General features: G+C 45.0%; 1 protein-coding gene across 1 annotated transcript in view; it reads left to right on the forward strand.

Annotated features, from left to right (window-relative positions):
- Irs2 (insulin receptor substrate 2) overlaps positions 1-15,602 on the forward strand; it is a gene marked incomplete at its 5' end in the record, with an annotated part of 28,436 nt that extends 12,834 nt beyond the window's left edge. The window contains one exon of the mRNA XM_008855198.1: positions 13,342-15,602. Coding sequence (XP_008853420.1) covers positions 13,342-13,346 — 5 coding nt within the window. The remainder of the gene's footprint in view (positions 1-13,341) is intronic.
- Positions 15,603-17,412: the final 1,810 nt, after the last annotated feature.

Consider the following 17,412-nt stretch of genomic DNA (forward strand, 5'->3'; position numbering starts at 1 on the left):
TAATCAGAGAGAAGCCAGAGTCTGAGCCAAAGTAAGAGACCAGACAAAAGAAAGGCTGGGAAGTCAGGCTTTAGTCCTGTTTGTGGTTACCTTTTGGGTTCAAATGAGGAATTAGTGCTTTTTTTTGGCCATAGTTCCTATAACTAGGAACCTCAACTTTCTGGTGAGCCGTGCAGGACATTTTCCTAGCAAACCTAGAAGGCTTTTCCCAGTGTGGGGTGTATGGTTCTCCTGTGTGAGTCTGTGCTCCACCCACCCCCAGGTGAACGTGCGCCTTGAATCTGCCAGTCTCAGTGACCATGTGGTCCTGTGCCCCCCTAGCTGTGAGAAAAGGGAGAGTATGGGGGTGATCCTGTTTTGCCCTGGGTTCAGGACTTTCACTTCCCTGGTAGAAGGGGAAATGGTGAGAAGTCATGAACATAGGCTGAAAGAATTTTTACTAAATTTATTTAAGTATGCGAATAACACTTTGGAGACCCCAAGCAGTAAGTAAGCAGGACTCTCCACAGTGTAAATTATAGGGCACTGGCTAGAATCCGGATTGTGTGAAGAGGTAAGATACTGAGCTACTAAGAATTTGGTACTCTACAGTACACAGCAGACATGGTGGTCTCCCACGCCTCCCAGACTTCAGAAATGTCCAGAAGAGAAGGTCTAGTGGCCATATTGGCCTACCATACCTTAGATGTATCTATTAAAAGCTAGGCCACTCTTGTGAGCTGTTGTATCCTGGTAAGACAGCAGGCATACAGTTACCTGCATGCAACTGACCTTAAATCACTTGTCCAGGAAAAGCAGAGAAAAAAACCCACGTGTCCCTTTGCCCATCCAGTCAGTTATGTCCAGTAGATGTCTAACATGCCCAGTTTAGTGTCGTCAGTGGGCTGTGGTAATATGATACATGTACTGAAAAGCTGATATGTCATCTGTGGAGTACATTTTACTGCAGTTAGTTTCAGAAAACTCCTTTACCTTGGCTGGTTAGAGTAAGGAAATGTTGACAGGAGTTTGAAAATCTACATCTTTAATAATGAACCTATGAATTCTTAGCTATGAAAACCACACAAAGTCATTTTCAATACATGTATTAGTGAATTTGCAAGTGCTTGTGGTTGCATTTTATCATGCTTGTTTAAATGGGAATTTACTTTTTCTTTTTTTTTTTTTTTTTTTTTTTTTTTTTTTTTTTTTTTTTTTTTCTAGGCTAGCCTCAAGCTCACTTTGCAGCCCATGCTGGCCTGGACTGACATCACTTTCCTGCTTCAGCCTCCCAAGTCCTGGGACTTACTATGTAGACCAGGCTGGCTTTGAGCTCACAAAGATCTGCCCGCCTCTGCCTCCCGAGTGCTGGGATTAAAGGCGTGCACCACCATGCCCGGCTGGGAATTTACTTTTAAAAGTCAGCAGCTTCCAGATGTAGTACCATTTTGGTATAAGGGTCCAATTCAGGCATTAAGGATGTTGTGGAGCCAGCTCACCTTGATACAGTCTGCCTTTTGGCTGCTGTTTGGTTTATCATCAGTGACAGTTAACAAGTACAGCAAACTATTCATGTTTTCCTGGTGTGCGTGTGTCACTCAGTGTCTAGAGCACTGTGGCCCACGGCCTGTGACCTCTACTTATGGAGCTTGCCCAGGTTACCAGTACACTTACAAGTCATGAGCTTTGACTGTTCATGGGAGGTGAAACATCGTTTGTATCTTGTGCCGGTTTGTTTATGGTGAGTCCCTGAGCTTGCAGAGGTGCATGCAATGGGGGAATGCAGGGACGTCTCTGCAGAGCCAGTGTGGCCACATCCCCCCTCCCGTGGCTCTTTTCTTCAGGCCACACTGATCCATGCTTGATACTTGGCTGTGTTGAGCCTAGTGAGTTCTCTGCAGACATTGATTTCTAATAAGGTAGTCATCTGTTTCCATCATGTTCCGGTCATTCTGGGTCGCATCTGGTACCAAGTGAGACATATATTTACTCCTCAATTTCCTTATGAGAAGTAGAAGGAACTATTTGGAAAGACCTCTAAGCCATGTAGTGTCTCTTGAGGTTGGGGAAGCCAGCTCAAAGAAGGTCAAGTAAGGGTTCAGTTATTGAGTGCTTGCTTTATTGCAGAGGCTGTGTTCACACAGGCCTTTAGCATGTATGGAACATGCAAAAGTAAGTCTTTACACTCTCTGCAGGTGTGTTAACAGCATGCTTATACTCACAGAGAGTAAGTCTGGCCTTGTGGGTGGTCTCCAGCAGCTTGGGACAGTCTTTCTGGTAGACCCATCTTTGCCTGAGCTTAGCATGTGGGAGGCCCTGGGTTCTATCCCAAACACTATTAAATTGGACATGGTGGCACACACTTGTAATCCTAACAGTTGGGAAGTATAAACTGGAGGATCAGAAGTTCAAGGTTATCCTCAACTACTGAACTCTTGAGACCCTATGTAAGTAAATAGTCCTCCTTCTTTCACAGCCCCGGCAGACAGCCATCTTCCCTCTGCCTGGCAACTGCTCTGCTCTGCTCAGGCCTACCAAAGAGGTCAGCAGTAACCCTCGGTTGATAATGTAAATTCAAATAACTTCAAGCATCACCTTACAGATGGTTTGGTGTTCTTTATGGAGATCTGACTCCCTGGGGAAGTGCTTTTTGGTCAGCGTGGTGCTCAGTATGCAGAAGCTGAGGGTGACCAGTGCACATCTGCACAGGAGCTTGGAGTTCTCCCTGCCTCTTGGTGCAGAAAACGTATGACAGATGTCTAAGGCCAACAGCTTGCATAGTTTTTAAAAGTTTGCTGGTGTTTAGGGCTTCCTTTAAATTTGGGCTCAGTAAAGCCTTGCTTTTCTAAGTTAATAAGTTATAGAGGAATTGCCTCTATAACTGTCCATCTTGACACAGGGAGAGACTCATCCTTCTGGAAGTCATAACATAGCCTGTGACTGTCCAAAGGAAATCAAGGAAAAAGTCCTTGTTATGAGTCATGTAGACCAAGTTTCACAAATGTCTACACATGGAACATTCTTCATGGTCACGTGGTCTCCTCAACTGGTATACTTAGGTGTACTCCCCTGCAAGAAACATTCTTACTGTATTTCATGTTATCTGTCTCCATCTCATCTCCAGTCATCCAGTCACTACCCAGTTAGCAAAGGAGGCACCTCCCTCTCTATCTTTTCTTAGACCCACAAGGCCTCACAACTTTGAAGAGCTAGAAGTACACTAGGCTATGTAAATCACCTGTCGCAGTTTAGTGTTCTTTGACTGTGATGTGGGGGTCATTTCTCTACAAAACTCTGTCCTGGGTAGCTGGGCCTGTGTGTTGGTAGCTTCCCTTACCTTGAGCTGCCTTCCTCCAGCTGGTGCAGAGGCCTGGGCTGAGATGTGGGCTCCCAGCTTGACTGCCTGGATGGGAGCTGGTTTGCTGACTGACCTACAGGTCTCTAGCCTCTGTCCCTGGGCCTGAGTGACAGGCACAGGTGGCATGTCCTTGTTCTGTATCTGGAACCCACTGTTCATCCAGGGGGGTTGGCTCTGTCTCCCATCCCCAGCCCAGCTATTCATCCCTGCCCACTGGAGCCTTGGCCCTGAGTCTAGCCCAGGCATCCTGGGCCTTGGTGCCCTAGTATAGGTGGCTGTCCCAGCATTTGAGCATCTCAGAATGTACATGGGATGAGCATCCTTGTTGGTGGAGGCTCTGCCTGGGTTGAAGTCATCTTTTCTTCTTGGAAGTGTGGTCTGTGTGGATGTGGGGACTTGGGTCACCCTATAAACTTGCTGGTCTTTGGCTGACGTGCCCCACTTGAGTGTCTGTGGATCATGTGTAGTTGACTGGGCAGTGTGGATTGGAGCGTCTATAGGCTAGGGCTGGAGGGAGGTGGGAAAAGGCAGCCACCAGCACCATGTCTCTTGTCTCCACTCCTACAGGAAGACCTGACTCTTAGCTTCCTTCTTTGCATTTTCTTAGTGCATGAGTTTTATAAGGCAGGGCCCTTTATTTATTTCCTTTAAATTTTTTAAATTTTATTTTTATTTTATGTGAATAAGTCCATTGCCTGCATGCGTGTAAGTGCACCCATGTAGCGCAATAAGAGCAGAGGTCAGAAGAGAGCATTGGATTCCCTGAAACTGGAGTTACAGGCAGGTATTAGCTGCCATTTGGGTGCTGGGAATCAAACCTGGGTCCTCTGCAAGAGCAGTTAGTGCTCTTAAGCACTGAGCCATCTCTCCAGCCCACCCTTCATTTCTTATTACTGAAAGTCCTGACAGACAGTGCTGCTTTTTCGCAGAGGCATTGAACCGACATCTGCCTTCCCCTTTCTATAAACCAGAGAGAAGACAGAAAAGACTGCCCCATGCCCAACTTTGACTAGCCGAAGCCCCATCTGGGTGTGTGCTGTGATGGCTGGGTACCTTACCATCCTTGTGGCAGACACTTGACTGTGGCTTCGTCCTGCCCTGAAATGATGAGGGCAGGGAGTAGAGGCGCTCTGAGCATGTGGATACTCTTAGCTTTCTGTGGCCTGGAGTCTCCTCCTTCCCTACCACTTTCATCCAGCTCAACTGAGTGGACTCCCTTTGTGCTGGGACCTGCCTGCCTTTGGTTCCTGTGTCTGCTGGTGGTCCATTTGCTGCTGGAGACTGTGAGCTGTTCCTAGATACGCAGCATGGTGACGATAGAGCTGTAACAGCAGGTGCCTTGGGCCTGGCTACTGTGGCTCCCCAAACAACCAGAAGGAGCCCAGAGCCACAGGGTCCACAGAAGTCTTTGTAGTTTCACACAGCATGTGGCTGCATGCCTGCGTGGCTAAAGGTACGCAGAGAAGGGAAGGAATCCAACCGCAGAGCATGAATCATGCCAGAAGCGTGCGCTTCTTGATGTGAGAAATAAGTATCCAGGTATGTTTTGTTTGTAGTCATTAAAGTTTCTATATAGAATCTCCTTTGGTAGTTTCACTGTGACACCTCTGGAGAGAATCTCTCCATCTTCAGAAGTGGGCATGATTGACCTAGCTGAGGCATTGTCTGACTGATGGTAGCCATAGTCCTGGGTTCAGCCTCAGGTCTGACTCTGGCTGATGACTTCCATCTTTGTAGTTCATTGAGCTATGGGAATCTGGATGGTTTCAGGGTGCAGGGATGCCCTGCCCTCAGTAGCTCCTGTGCCCCCAGGGAACTGCAGTCTGTGTCTGTGGTGGCTCACAAGGATGCAAGCTGGGGCAGAAAGCCCACACTCAGCTCTCTGAGTGTTTACTTTTCTCCTTGTTCTGATAAAACACCTGACAAAGCCACCAAAGGTAGGGTTTCTTTGACTCAGAGCTGGAGAGTATAGTCCATCATGGTGGGGAAGGTGTGGCTGTAAGAACTTGAGGCACTTGGTCACATGGCATCAGTAGCCAGGAAGCAGAGAGCTGAATTCCGCTGCTCAGTTCATTTACTCATTTTTATTCTGTCCAAGATGGCTAGCTCATGGGATGGTGTCCTCCACAGTTAGTGTGGATCTTCCCAGTCCAGTTAACCCAATGTAGACATTTTCTCACAGACAAGCCAAGAAGTTTGTCTCGTACGTGATTCTAGATTCTGTCAAATTGATGATCAGTATTAACCATCACAGCTCCCAAGCTAGGCTTGGGCCTTCAACATTGGCTTTCCAGGTTAACCTTACAGTCAGGGGTAGGGTACTCACACACACGGGGGCCTGACCTGTATCGCTTTCTGAAAGAAACTGCCAGAGTCCGTGGATATTGGTATAGCCTGGAAGGGAGCATACCTTCCAAGTCAGTTAGCAGTTAAAAGGAAAGAGCCAGGGATCTCTTCTGAATACTTACTGCATGACTCCTTAATTTGACAGGAAAAATAGAAGGCTTTATTACTTCAGATGTAGGCATTTTTTAATGTACATAAAATGCATTTTTTTATGTCAGTATAAGTCATACATACAAAATGTGCTGACAAAAGAATAAAACTTCATATAGAAAATTTGTAAATTTTTGTTTGTTTGATTGATTGGTTGGTTGGTTTTCTGAGACGACCTCTGACTGGCCTAGAACTCACTGTGCGACCACACTGGCCTTGAACTCAGAGATCCATCTGCCTCAGCCTCCCAAGTGCTGGGGTAAAAGGCGAAGGCAAGCACACTTGCAATTTTAATGCAAATTCTTGTCCCAAATATTCTCTTCAGAGTGGAAGAGTAGTCCTTACAGTTCCATGTTCAAATGATCCAAGAAAAAGATATATGGACTGATTATGAACTGCAGATGTGACATGTAAATTTTTCATTGTGAAGTCAAATACCAGCGTAGCACACACTAATAGATGTATTTGTACTTATGTGCTGTGCATTAAAAAGCCAGGGAGGGGGCTGGAGAGATGGCTTAGCGGTTAAGAGCACTGGCTACTCTTGGAGCAGACCCGGGTTTGGTTCCCAGCACCCACATGGTGGCTAACAACCATCTGTAACTTCAGTTTCAGGGGAATGTAACACCAGCTTCTGACCTCCGTGGGCATTGCATATCAACACAATATGGGTGCCTGGCATACATGCAGGCAATACACTCATACACATAAATTAAAAAATAATAAATAGCTGGGCATGGTGGCACATGTCTTTAGTCCCAGCACTTGGGAAGCAGAGACAGGCAGATCTCTGTGAGTTCAAGGCCAGACTGGTCTACATAGTGAGTTCCAGGACAGCTGGGGCTACAGGGAGACCCTCCTCAAAAAGACAAAAAATTAAATAAATAAATAAAAAGTGTATATGGGGCTGGGTGTGGTGGCACACATCTGTAACTCCAGCACTTACTTGGGAGACAAAAGCAGGTAGATCTCTGTAAATTTGAGGCCAGCCTGGTCTACATAGCAAATTCCAAGCCAGTGCTACACAGTGAAACCCTGTAAATAAATAAATAAATAAACAAACAAATAAATAAATAAATGTTTTTTAAAAGTCAGGGAGAATTGTTCTAAAGGGTGTTGGCTTCACGCACAATCTTATGATTCACAGTATCTGTAAAAGGATAGCATAGCTTTTAGCAGACAGTCCGTATTGCATTTGTGAAATATGTAAGCTTACAGGTAATTTCCAGGGGGTTATCAGGAGTCTCAGGTGGAAAATGCATGGTGCTGTTTTGACAAACTTCTCTGTGTCTTCTTGTGGGTTTCCTTGCTAAACATTGCTAGATTCATCTATTGCTTTGAAAGAGTTTGTGGACTTCCTTTGTGAAGGGTCAGACACTGAAGGTTCAGGCTTGGTTGCCATAGCTACCCAACTGTGCTTGAGGTGGAACAGTAGAAACGGTCCTGTGTACATGAGTGAATGAATGTGGCTGGGTTCCAATAAAACTTTATTTGCAGAGACAGGCTGCTTGCCAGGCTGGCTATGTGTCACTGACCTCTGCCTGGCACCATCATTATCATGAAATAGAGAGGGAATTCATTCTTCTTTCTGGGCCTCATACAGCCCTCAGGTTTTGTTTTTCTTAGAAAATTGTGTTAACTTTTCTGCTTAGCAACAGCATAAACTATAAGAGATTTTAATTTCTTTAACTCAACTGAACTTGACCAAGGGGCTAAGGAGCATTGTCCCGGGTGTCAAGGGGACATGATGATCAGAAGGGAGGGTGTGTGTGGTCAGACCCAGTCTTGCAAGAGAGCCGGGTTCCCAAAGCATGCGTATATCACCTACTGCTGCTTATTAAATAGGATCAGATACTAGAATGGTATTTAATGTCCTTTGAAGGGAGTGCTATAAAGAGCCAATGAAAGAAAAATATTGCATAATCTCATACATAGAATCTAAAAACAAATTCCCAAAACCAAGGTCAAATGTACAGAGAGCTCAATAAAATTGGTTATCACAGGGGCGGGTAGCGCAGAAGAGGGAGAGAACAGACACAAAGTAACTGGTTCATAGAACACACAGCTCTGGGAATCTAATAGGTATTACAGTTGTATTAGGGAAAAACAAGTAAGTTTTTAACTGCCCTTGCCACCCAAATGCCAGTACGGGAGGTGATGAACTGTAACTGATAAATCCACGTGACAAGCTAACTTTTCTACTGTGTAAACTATCCCCTAGCATGATGTATAACCCTCAAATACAAACAGCAACAACTTTGGCAAAATAAAACAAAGCAGAGCAATGATGCAAAGTAGAAATGTAAACTGTGGGTTCTTCAGATGCCCTGACTCACACTGCACCCTGCACATTTCCCACGGTGGCCACAGGGAGCCTTTGACTTTTCTCTGGCAGTGTGGAAAGCTCTGGTCATTCTTGCTTCCTCCTCTGGTTTTAACCTAGGGTTAGCATGAGAGAAGGGGTTCCCTCCTCCAGGATCCAGGAGACCGTGGCCCCCGGGGGGGGGTCGGGCTGGAGTGCAAATACACTATTACTCATGTGTCTTTAGATCTGTGCCTGAAGATGAGTTGGGGGATTCTTGTTATAAAAGAATCGCTCATATGATGCCCATGTTAAAAAGCAAACCCAGAAGAAAACAACCATTGGAATGTGGACTGCTCTGGCAAGTTCCTGTGGGCGAATTTTTGGGTGTGTAGAGGAAGTTTGAAGTGAGGTGCTTCACAGGTTGGGAGGCCTCTGAGCCACCCAGTGGCTGGGCCATTAAGAGACTGTCTTCCTTGAAGGATTAAACAGGAGTTAAAGGGCAAGTGCCTTTTATTCACTCCAGCCTTGTGAGAAAACTAGATTGTCTCATCTCGTCTCGGATTGTGTCATTAGCAAGTTACAACTCGATGTTAGGGAATTTCTTTAATAACAAGCATTCAAACGAAATGGTTTTAATTGTCAGTGGAAGTGTGAGCTCATGTAAAAGAAAGTCGGACTCTTAAGCAAGTTGTCACGGGGAGCTTAATCATCCAAGTTTTCTTTTTAAGTGATTTTTTTTTTTTCAAATTTAGAAGAAAGTTTAAAGTAACCGTTTTTCTTAGAATCTCTGGCTTCTTTATCACACCCAGCATTACTTTTTTTTTTTTTTAATATTCTTACGGTGTTTTACTTTTAAAAGTAAGGAGATACTAAGTTATCAGGTGTACTTTTCTAGGAGTTTTTCCTCCAACTGAAAAGTCTGTTTTCTCTCCTAGTTCTTGGTTTAAATAAAAAGCCTCAACTGGGCATTGAAATAGACTTGAAAGATATTAGGTCTCACCTCAGAGCTCATTCTTCCTTAATTTGACTTGTTCCTAAAAATACAAAATATAACACTAAGAAGTATATGGTTTTTTTAATTTTTGAAAAATTTTTATTTATTATTTTTATTTTAATGTGTATGTGTGTATTGCCTGCATGTAGGTAAGTGCACCCATGCTTCTGGAAGTCAGAAGAGGCTGTCCCCTGGGACTGGAGTTATGGACAGTTGTTAGCTGCCATATGGGTGCTGGGATTTGAACCCGGGTCTTCTGCAAGAACAACCAGTGTTCTTAACTGCCGAACCATCTCTCCAGCCCCTATGTGATTTTCTTTCATCATGAAAATCAGTATGTATGTAAATAGCATTTGTAATTCAGGGAGTCCTGGGTATGTTAAGGCATCTGTACTTGTTCTTCACTGCATGGAGCTTCTGTGGGGAGCCTCCTTGCGGATCTGCATGGGATACAGCCATGACAATTTCTCTGGAGAGAGCCAGAACCTTCAGGGCAGAGCTGCAGTGACCCAGTAGTATGTGTTGAATCCTGAACACTGAAATGGTCCTTAATGTCAAACGTACACAAACCCAGAGCCTCATGAGAAACCCCAGTGAAAAGGTGGTATCAAGTTTGCCTAACTCAGATGCCCAGATCATCCTGGGATAAGTCTACCTTCTTTCTTGCTCTCAGGCTCTGGGCTGGGTGGTGCTGTGGCAGTTTACTGTTGATGCCTGTCCCAAGTATTCCCACAGCAGTCTATCAGCAGTGTGTCTTCTGCGTTCTTCCTTCTTCCCTTCCTCCCCTCCCCTCCTCCCCCCCTCCCTTTCTTCTCTGTCTCTCCCTTCTTCCTCCTCTCCCTCCTCCCTCTTTCCCAGGGGTCTAAGGCTCTTTGGAGGTAGGAGTACTGGGACTCATTTGCATTCGGCCTATTTTAAAACAAAAAATACTTGAATATTCATGCATAGATACACCGTGTTTGGATCCTATCCACTCCCCATTCCCTCCTATCCCCCCACTTTTACTTCATGTTCTCTCTCTCTCTCTCTCTCTCTCTCTCTCTCTCTCGCTCTCACTCTTGCTCTCGCTCTCTCTCCCCACTGGGTCCTTTTAGTATAGGCATGGGTGTGGGACCATCTACTGGAACATGAGGAGCCTCTTGGGCCTGCATCCTTGAAGAAAAGTGACTCCTTTTCCCAGTAGCCATCAGCTATCTGCTCTTTCAAGTGTAAGGGAAAAGGTGACCTGAAAGCTGATCCGTAGGGAGTTAAGCTTCCTCGCCCTTGGGACTGCATCCCACATAGGGCTGTCAGTCATCACCAGTGACAGCTGAAGGAAGGCGGAGAATAGCTGGACTGCTGACTGATGGGAGAAAGAACTTTCTGTTGTTGCTCCTGGTTTGGTTTTAACTCGGTACTTCATACGTGTGGTTCTTTGAGGGGTTTGTCTTCGCTGTACTGAAGTTGGGTATAGAATTGGAAGGAACATTCAAATCTTGTGACTACAGTGCGTTTCCTGTCTTAATACACACTACCACCAGGAGCAGAAGTGGGATTTGTGTACCTGTCCTGTGCATGGTGCAGGATCCTTCCTGGGTTCGGTTGTGTTTCACCGAGGGCTCCCTTCTCAAGGCATGTGCAGAGCAGAGCAGCCACAGACTAATCACCTCTGCATTGTTTCTGATGGTTCATTCTGTTTACATTTGGAGAGTCCTCCTAGTGCAGCCACTTTAGGAGCATCTCTCCAGGGACCCTCAGTATCCAACACTCTGCTAGTATAGACAGCTGAGGAGTGAGAACTAGAATCCTGCACTTCCTGAGGAGGCCTGAGGTCACAGCTCCCATCCCCACCCCTGTTCTTGCTACAGGCATCCATAGACTGTGGGTGTGTTTGACCTCACAGCAGACAAGCTCTGCCCACATTGTATTGCTACAGTGTGCATGCATGAGAAGCTGTGGGAAAGCTCCCATCCCGTGCCCGTGTGTCTCAAAGCTGGTTTTCTGACCTGGGTCTCCTGTCCATGTCCCAACCTTCCAGCATCAGTCAACTGCATTGTGGCCCATTCATCTTCCCATAAGAATACTACTTTTGGTTGGCCTTTTTCCCCAGTCTTGGAGAAGACCCCGCCTGAAAGCAGAATTCAGAAGGAACCTTTTGGAAAATATAAGGTTCGTCGCACGGCTGATGATGTCCTCCCTCCTGTCAGCTCATGCCGATACTCAAAAATTGAGGTTTTGATAACTCTGTAGTACTTTTAAAAATAACAATGGTTAGGGACAGGTATGGTAGTGCCTTTAATCTCAGCATTCAGGAGGCAGAGGCAGAAGGATCTTGGTGAGTTCAAGGCCAGCCAGGTTACCTAGTGAGACCCTGTTTCAAAAATAAAATCCTTGTGAGACCCTCCCTGTTTCAAAAATATATATGTAATTTTGAGTTTGACTTGGTTGATGTTCAGGAAAACCTGATCCTTAGAGTTGGGTTTTTCAGCCAAACGACTGAGGAACAGTGAAAACCACAGTGACTGTACATACCCATGAAAAGGAAAGCCTTTTTCCAGCATTCCCTATTTTACATGACTGTGTGTTTACATTGGAGAAATTGGAGGATTCACTCAGCTGTCTTCAAGATAATGGGCTCAGAGTTAACAGACAGTTTAGCTAGGACTCTCCTAATTGTTGTGTGAAAATAAACTTTGATTGGAGATCTTTTTGTAGATGGATTCACAAATGCTGCTCACCTGCTCTGGGTAGGGTAGGACTCACCTGTGTGACAAAACCCTTACCATTTTTAGCATAAAACCAGGCCCTGCTTTTTAAGGGCTGCCAGCGGTTAGTTAGGCCACTGCAGTCTCTTGGGATTGAAAAATCATTGTGATCAATAAAATAGCTGGAGGACAAGACATTTCCTTAAGAGGAAGTGCTGAATATGGCTGTTTGTCCAATTCCATTTGCACAATGTTGTTTATCTGTTAATTTTTTAAAGGATGTAACATTTTTAAAAGAAAGAAATAGCCTCCAAGTGCAGCAGAACTGCAGCGTTTCCCTGGCACCCCACAGGCTCTGTCTGCACAGATTTGCACTGTGCTAGACGGAGGCTGCACCCTTTTCAGGGGCCCCTCAGCTTCAGGGCGCATTGTAAGTTTCTCTCTGCTGGGGTCAGTCCTCTCAACTCAAGGAGAAGAAAAGAATTACACACACACATACACACACACACACACACACACACACACACACACACGGAAAATAAAACTAAGTATGAGGTTCAAGAGTTGAAGATCAGAATTTATGCAGTTTGAAAGGTGTGTCCAACATTGCATAGAGGATCTTAGATCTGCAAAGGAAGATTTACCTGGTTAAGATAGAGTGCCCTCTCTCTTAGCCATCATCATGGGGAGTATGTAAGTCACAGTGTGTCAGTTTGTATGAAACGCCAAGAAACTTAACCCCCCCAAAAAGCACCATGACGTGACATGTCCTTCTTCAAAGTTGAGCTGTCCAGTGATGAAAGAGGAAGTGTCTGATGTATGCGTTTACTTTAAACCTTGGGGATGGAGCCCTGGTTGCAGGGGTGTGCTGCTCTTTCCTGAAGGGAGGAGCAAATGGTCACCTGGCCTTCCTCCCACCCCTAAGCTCAGCAGCCAAGTCAGTTACTTTGGTACTTGGGAAGATGAGTACGTGATGGTAAGATGCTGAGATCGGTATGACAGCACATAGGGTACAGGGGCTTTAACATGGTTAAGAAGAGGAAGGTAACTGGCAGGGTTAAGTGGGGGCAGAAGAGTGGACTTGGGGCATTCCTTTCTTGAGTGGCACACATTTGAGGAGTCAGTAAGGTTAAAGGTCACACAGTACAGTCCTCAGCAGACCAATGAGGCAGGAAGCAATCCTCTCCAGTACATGCTCAGTGTGAAGGTTAAAATTCGTCCACTCTGTCCCTTGTGACCTCTCTGCTGGAGTACTTTACAGAGTGTGGAGGGAGATTTTCTCACCTGCATGCACAGTTGGGATTGGAGCCTAGCCGCCCCACCTTCAGGGCAGCCAGCCTGTTTGCCTGAAGGTCTTGTTTTTCTGGAAAGGAGAGTGATAAGCCTTTGCTTCTCAGAGAAGCACCTCTTTTCAGGGGAATGGCCCAGATCCTGGACACAAGTCCAGGGGCCTCTTGGGGGCACTCTGTACATCCCTTTGGTCCCTGGAGCGGGTGGCTCATGAGTTCTCTGCTCTCTTTTTCAGAGTGAAGCACCACCTGGTCCATGCCACCAAGTTCAACTCAGAATCCATTACAAAGGAGATGCTTGGAGTGTTTCCAGCCCAACACTGCTCACCCTTCCTTTCGGACCAGAGCAGTTCTACATTTTCAGACTTCTGTGAATTGTGTCACACAAGGAACCAAGAGGCAAGGCTGCCTCTCTCACCTGTTCCCAAGTGGGGCACCTGTCATCACCCCACTGTTTGTGTTGCATTTTCTTGTTGTTGTTAGCTAACTGAATGAATTGATGGGGTTACACTCCAGGAGATTGAATATTTTTATTGGCCTTCTCAAATTGTGGCCATTGTCTTTATTTTTTTCTTACTTTCATTTTGGCAAAGTGGATTAATCCCTCGGCATGCAAGGAGATGCTTCAAGGCCCACAAAAGTGGTCAAATCTGGTATTTACTGGTTTATGCTCAAAACTACCACAGTCCTACCTCAGTTCATGAGAAGCCGGATTGCATGGCAGGGTACAGGGGGACCTCTGGCAACTCTACCCTAGGGTCACATGCAGACCATATTTAAGTAGGTGTGGGTTCCAGTGCAGGTACCTGCGATGTTTACTTACACAAGGAACCTAGTGTGGGACTGAATTCTCCATGGGAGTGAAATCTGGGATTGGACTTCAAAAACAGATTAATCCTAATAATTCTTAAATGTGACTTGAGCAACCTCCTTTTGAAAATCATCAACCATATTGGGTAGTGGGGGTGGGTGGGAGCATGGGAGGGGGTGGATCTTTCTTTGTACCTTTGACAGGCTTGTTGACTCTTCTCTGTATATGTTCATGTAAGTACTTAAGATCGCAAAAGCCTTTTGTCCTATCCACAAGCTGGGGTGTCTTCAGCTGTTTCTGAATCTTGGCTCGCATTTCTTTAACCAAAAACTCATGTAGGCATGCTCGCAACTCAAGACTGGTTGGGTTTGGTAGATTTCATTTTTTAAATGTATTATCTTTGATATAATGTTACTGTGTTGGCCAACAAGGCTGCGCAGAAGAGAGAAGGGGGGGGGGATGTACTATTGATGGAAAAGAAAAACCATCTCTCAACGGTACACATCACTTGTCAAGATCAACAAGACTACCCTGGTTCTCTGTTTTCAGTGTTCTGATCAGTGTTGTGGTAGTTATTTCAGGTGTCTAGACCCGGAAGTGCTGAGCTTGCTGGCAGAACTTTGCTGCTCCCCACACATGTGGCTGGAGGCCTGCCTCCCCTCACTCCCCCCAGTGCCTGTCTCCCTAATAGTCCTGTAGAGACCACACTAATTCTTGGAAATGTGAGTTGTTGGTTTATTTTTTACCATTGTTGTTTTGTTTTTGTTTGGGAGAAAAAATACACATATATATATAAATATATAGATATATATCACTATAGAATAATGCATTAATAAAATGAGGCTTTTAGAGGAAGACCAAAAAATTCTGTGTCTTAAAAATATATATAATGGCAATGCAACTGTCTTCCTGCTTCCATGCTGAACTTGTAGAACAGAGGATTGTATTGAAGACAACGTTGAATGTAAATTGATCCCCCTGTGCATTTTCAAGGTTTTTCTTTCTGAAGTTACACATCACAGCAGTATGCGTAGGCCATACGATCTAGACTGAAGGTCTGTTCTGATGTTTGATATACCTTATTGGGATGTAGAAAATCTGAATTTTTACTTAAGTGTTGGGACTAGGAATCGGCGCTGTGTTTGCTGCATAACTCCCGCAGGGACAGTAGAACTGATGCAGACCTGCTGACCACAGTGCACGAGGCAGATGTGACACGCCCTCTATGTTGGGAGCACTCACCACAGGACACAGATGGCTCGTGTCCCCATTGCAGCGGAAACAAGTGGCGTGAAAAGTGGAGACTATGAAGTTCTCCTTATCCTGTACATTTCAAGAGAAGAAGGCATATGCAATATTTACATTCTTAATTTAGTTTACAGAATGGAACCAAAATGTATAAATGTTATGTTTGCTAAAACTTCACAATGTATATTGGGTCTTTGTACATTTTGCCTGAATTAACCGTAAATTTAAAATATTTTTTGCTATATGAACTTTAACAGTTATTAAACAGTGTTTTTCTTTTGGGTACATATTGTTTCTGGATATCAAGGTGTTAAATATATTTCTTGCTATTGTGTTATGACAAGAGACCTACCCTCCCTGCTGTCTTCCACTGTCCATGCTGTATATAGGGGTCACGTGGCGCCGCTGGAGATGAGAATAAACTGGAGTAGACTAGTATGCTGTATTTAGTCTGTATTGACCATGGATGCCCTCCTTAATAGCCATATGCAATAAAATAAAATACATTATTTATGAAATGAATAAAGCTTTGAGGATATTTTCTGTATAATTATGAATTTAACATGAAACCAGTCTACTCCTGGGGGGCTGGCGTTAACAAGTACATTGTCTTCAATACCTTTTGATTTTTAAAACTTACTATTCTAAACAGAAAATGTCCCTCAAATCACAAAACTCAATGAAAAGTTAATGTGTCATCTCAGTTTCCTTTCCTGTTGCTGTGATAAAATACCCTGGTAAAAAAGCAACTTAAGGGAGAAGGGTTTATTCTGGTTCACGTTCAAGGGTATGGTCCATCGTGGTGGGGAAGTCAAGGCAGCAGGAGCTTGAAGCAGCTACACCTACAATCAGGAAACAGAGAGGGGACCACTGCTGCTCAGCTTTTTCTCCATGTACACAGTCCAGGATCCCAGCCAGGCTAATGGTACCACTCAATGACAGTCTTCCCACCTCCACTAGCCTAATCAAGGTAATCCCCTACAGGCACGTCCAGAGCCCAACTCCCAAGTGATTCTAGACTCTGTCAAGTTGATAACTAACCATCACATTTATTAAGGGGGGGAAAATGAACATTTACCCATTCCTTACAATGGGTTGCGCACTGTTCTGGGTGTTTGACTGATTCCCTCTTACCATTCACACCTCAGGAAATCCACGTTGTCATTCTGCTTTACAGATTACCAGACTATGGCACAGAATGGCAAAGTGACCTGAAGATGCGGGAACTACTGGGGCAGGAATCATTCCTAGCAGGGAGGTCTGGAGTCTGTTCTCTAGGCCTGTGTGCTTCTGCCTGATACCCCTGCAGAAGTGGGTGCACTGGCACATCAAGACGTAGTGTAACCCTCAGACCCAACGTGCAACTTAGGAGCAGCACAGAAATGATGCTGATTGATTCTTATCAATAATAGTTTCACCTCCTTGTTGGAAGTGACTTTTGCACATAACTATTTAACAGTTATTTGGAAGTTTTTAAAATGATGCCCTTTGAATCCAATGAGGTCAGTCAACAGTGGTGGTGGGATGTATCAATGGGTTCTGTGGCTCTTAATGCAGTTCCTGCCTGTTCTGCTTGGATGGAGTGCTCCAAGGGAGCCTGTTAGGCCCACAGGTAGGATGCAAGCTTCACAGACTTAGCATACCCAGATTCCACTCACCATTTCAATACTGAAGGGCAGATGACCCAGGGTTTTCCAAGTTGGGAGAAGATAGATGCAGTCCTCAAGGAACCTGTTGGGTATAAGTATGGAGGTAGGCCTAGTTCACATGTTTATAGAAGCTTCTAGAAGAATGAAGAGCCTAGTACACTGATGAAGTGTTTGATCTGACTCTGAGTCCCAACTCTCAGGCGATTCTAGACTCTGTCAAATTGACAACTAGCCACATGTTGCTGTGGGACTGCAGTTTAACATCAAAGTGGTTATGTGCAGAATAGTCACTTCCAACAAGGAGGTAAAACTATTCTTGATAAGAATCAGATCAGTTTCATATTTTCTGCTCCTAAGTTGCACTTTGAGGTCTGACGGTTACACTGTGTCTTGCTGTTTGTTGGTCAGCAGTTGATGTGGAAGGTTGTCTCTACCTAAGAGTCCAGTCACTGAACCTATGTGACAGGCTGACAGCCTGTCCTGCCGCACATCTGATACATGCCTCCTCACATCACCACTCAACAGGGTTTTCAATAGCAGGTACATAAACTCCAGGTTGACTTGGTGCGGTACTTGGAATGAACTGGTTTTGCTTTGTC

Source organism: Nannospalax galili, unplaced genomic scaffold, assembly GCF_000622305.1.
Source record: "Nannospalax galili isolate Female #2095 unplaced genomic scaffold, S.galili_v1.0 scaffold267, whole genome shotgun sequence".
NCBI classification, from domain to species: Eukaryota; Metazoa; Chordata; class Mammalia; order Rodentia; family Spalacidae; genus Nannospalax; species Nannospalax galili.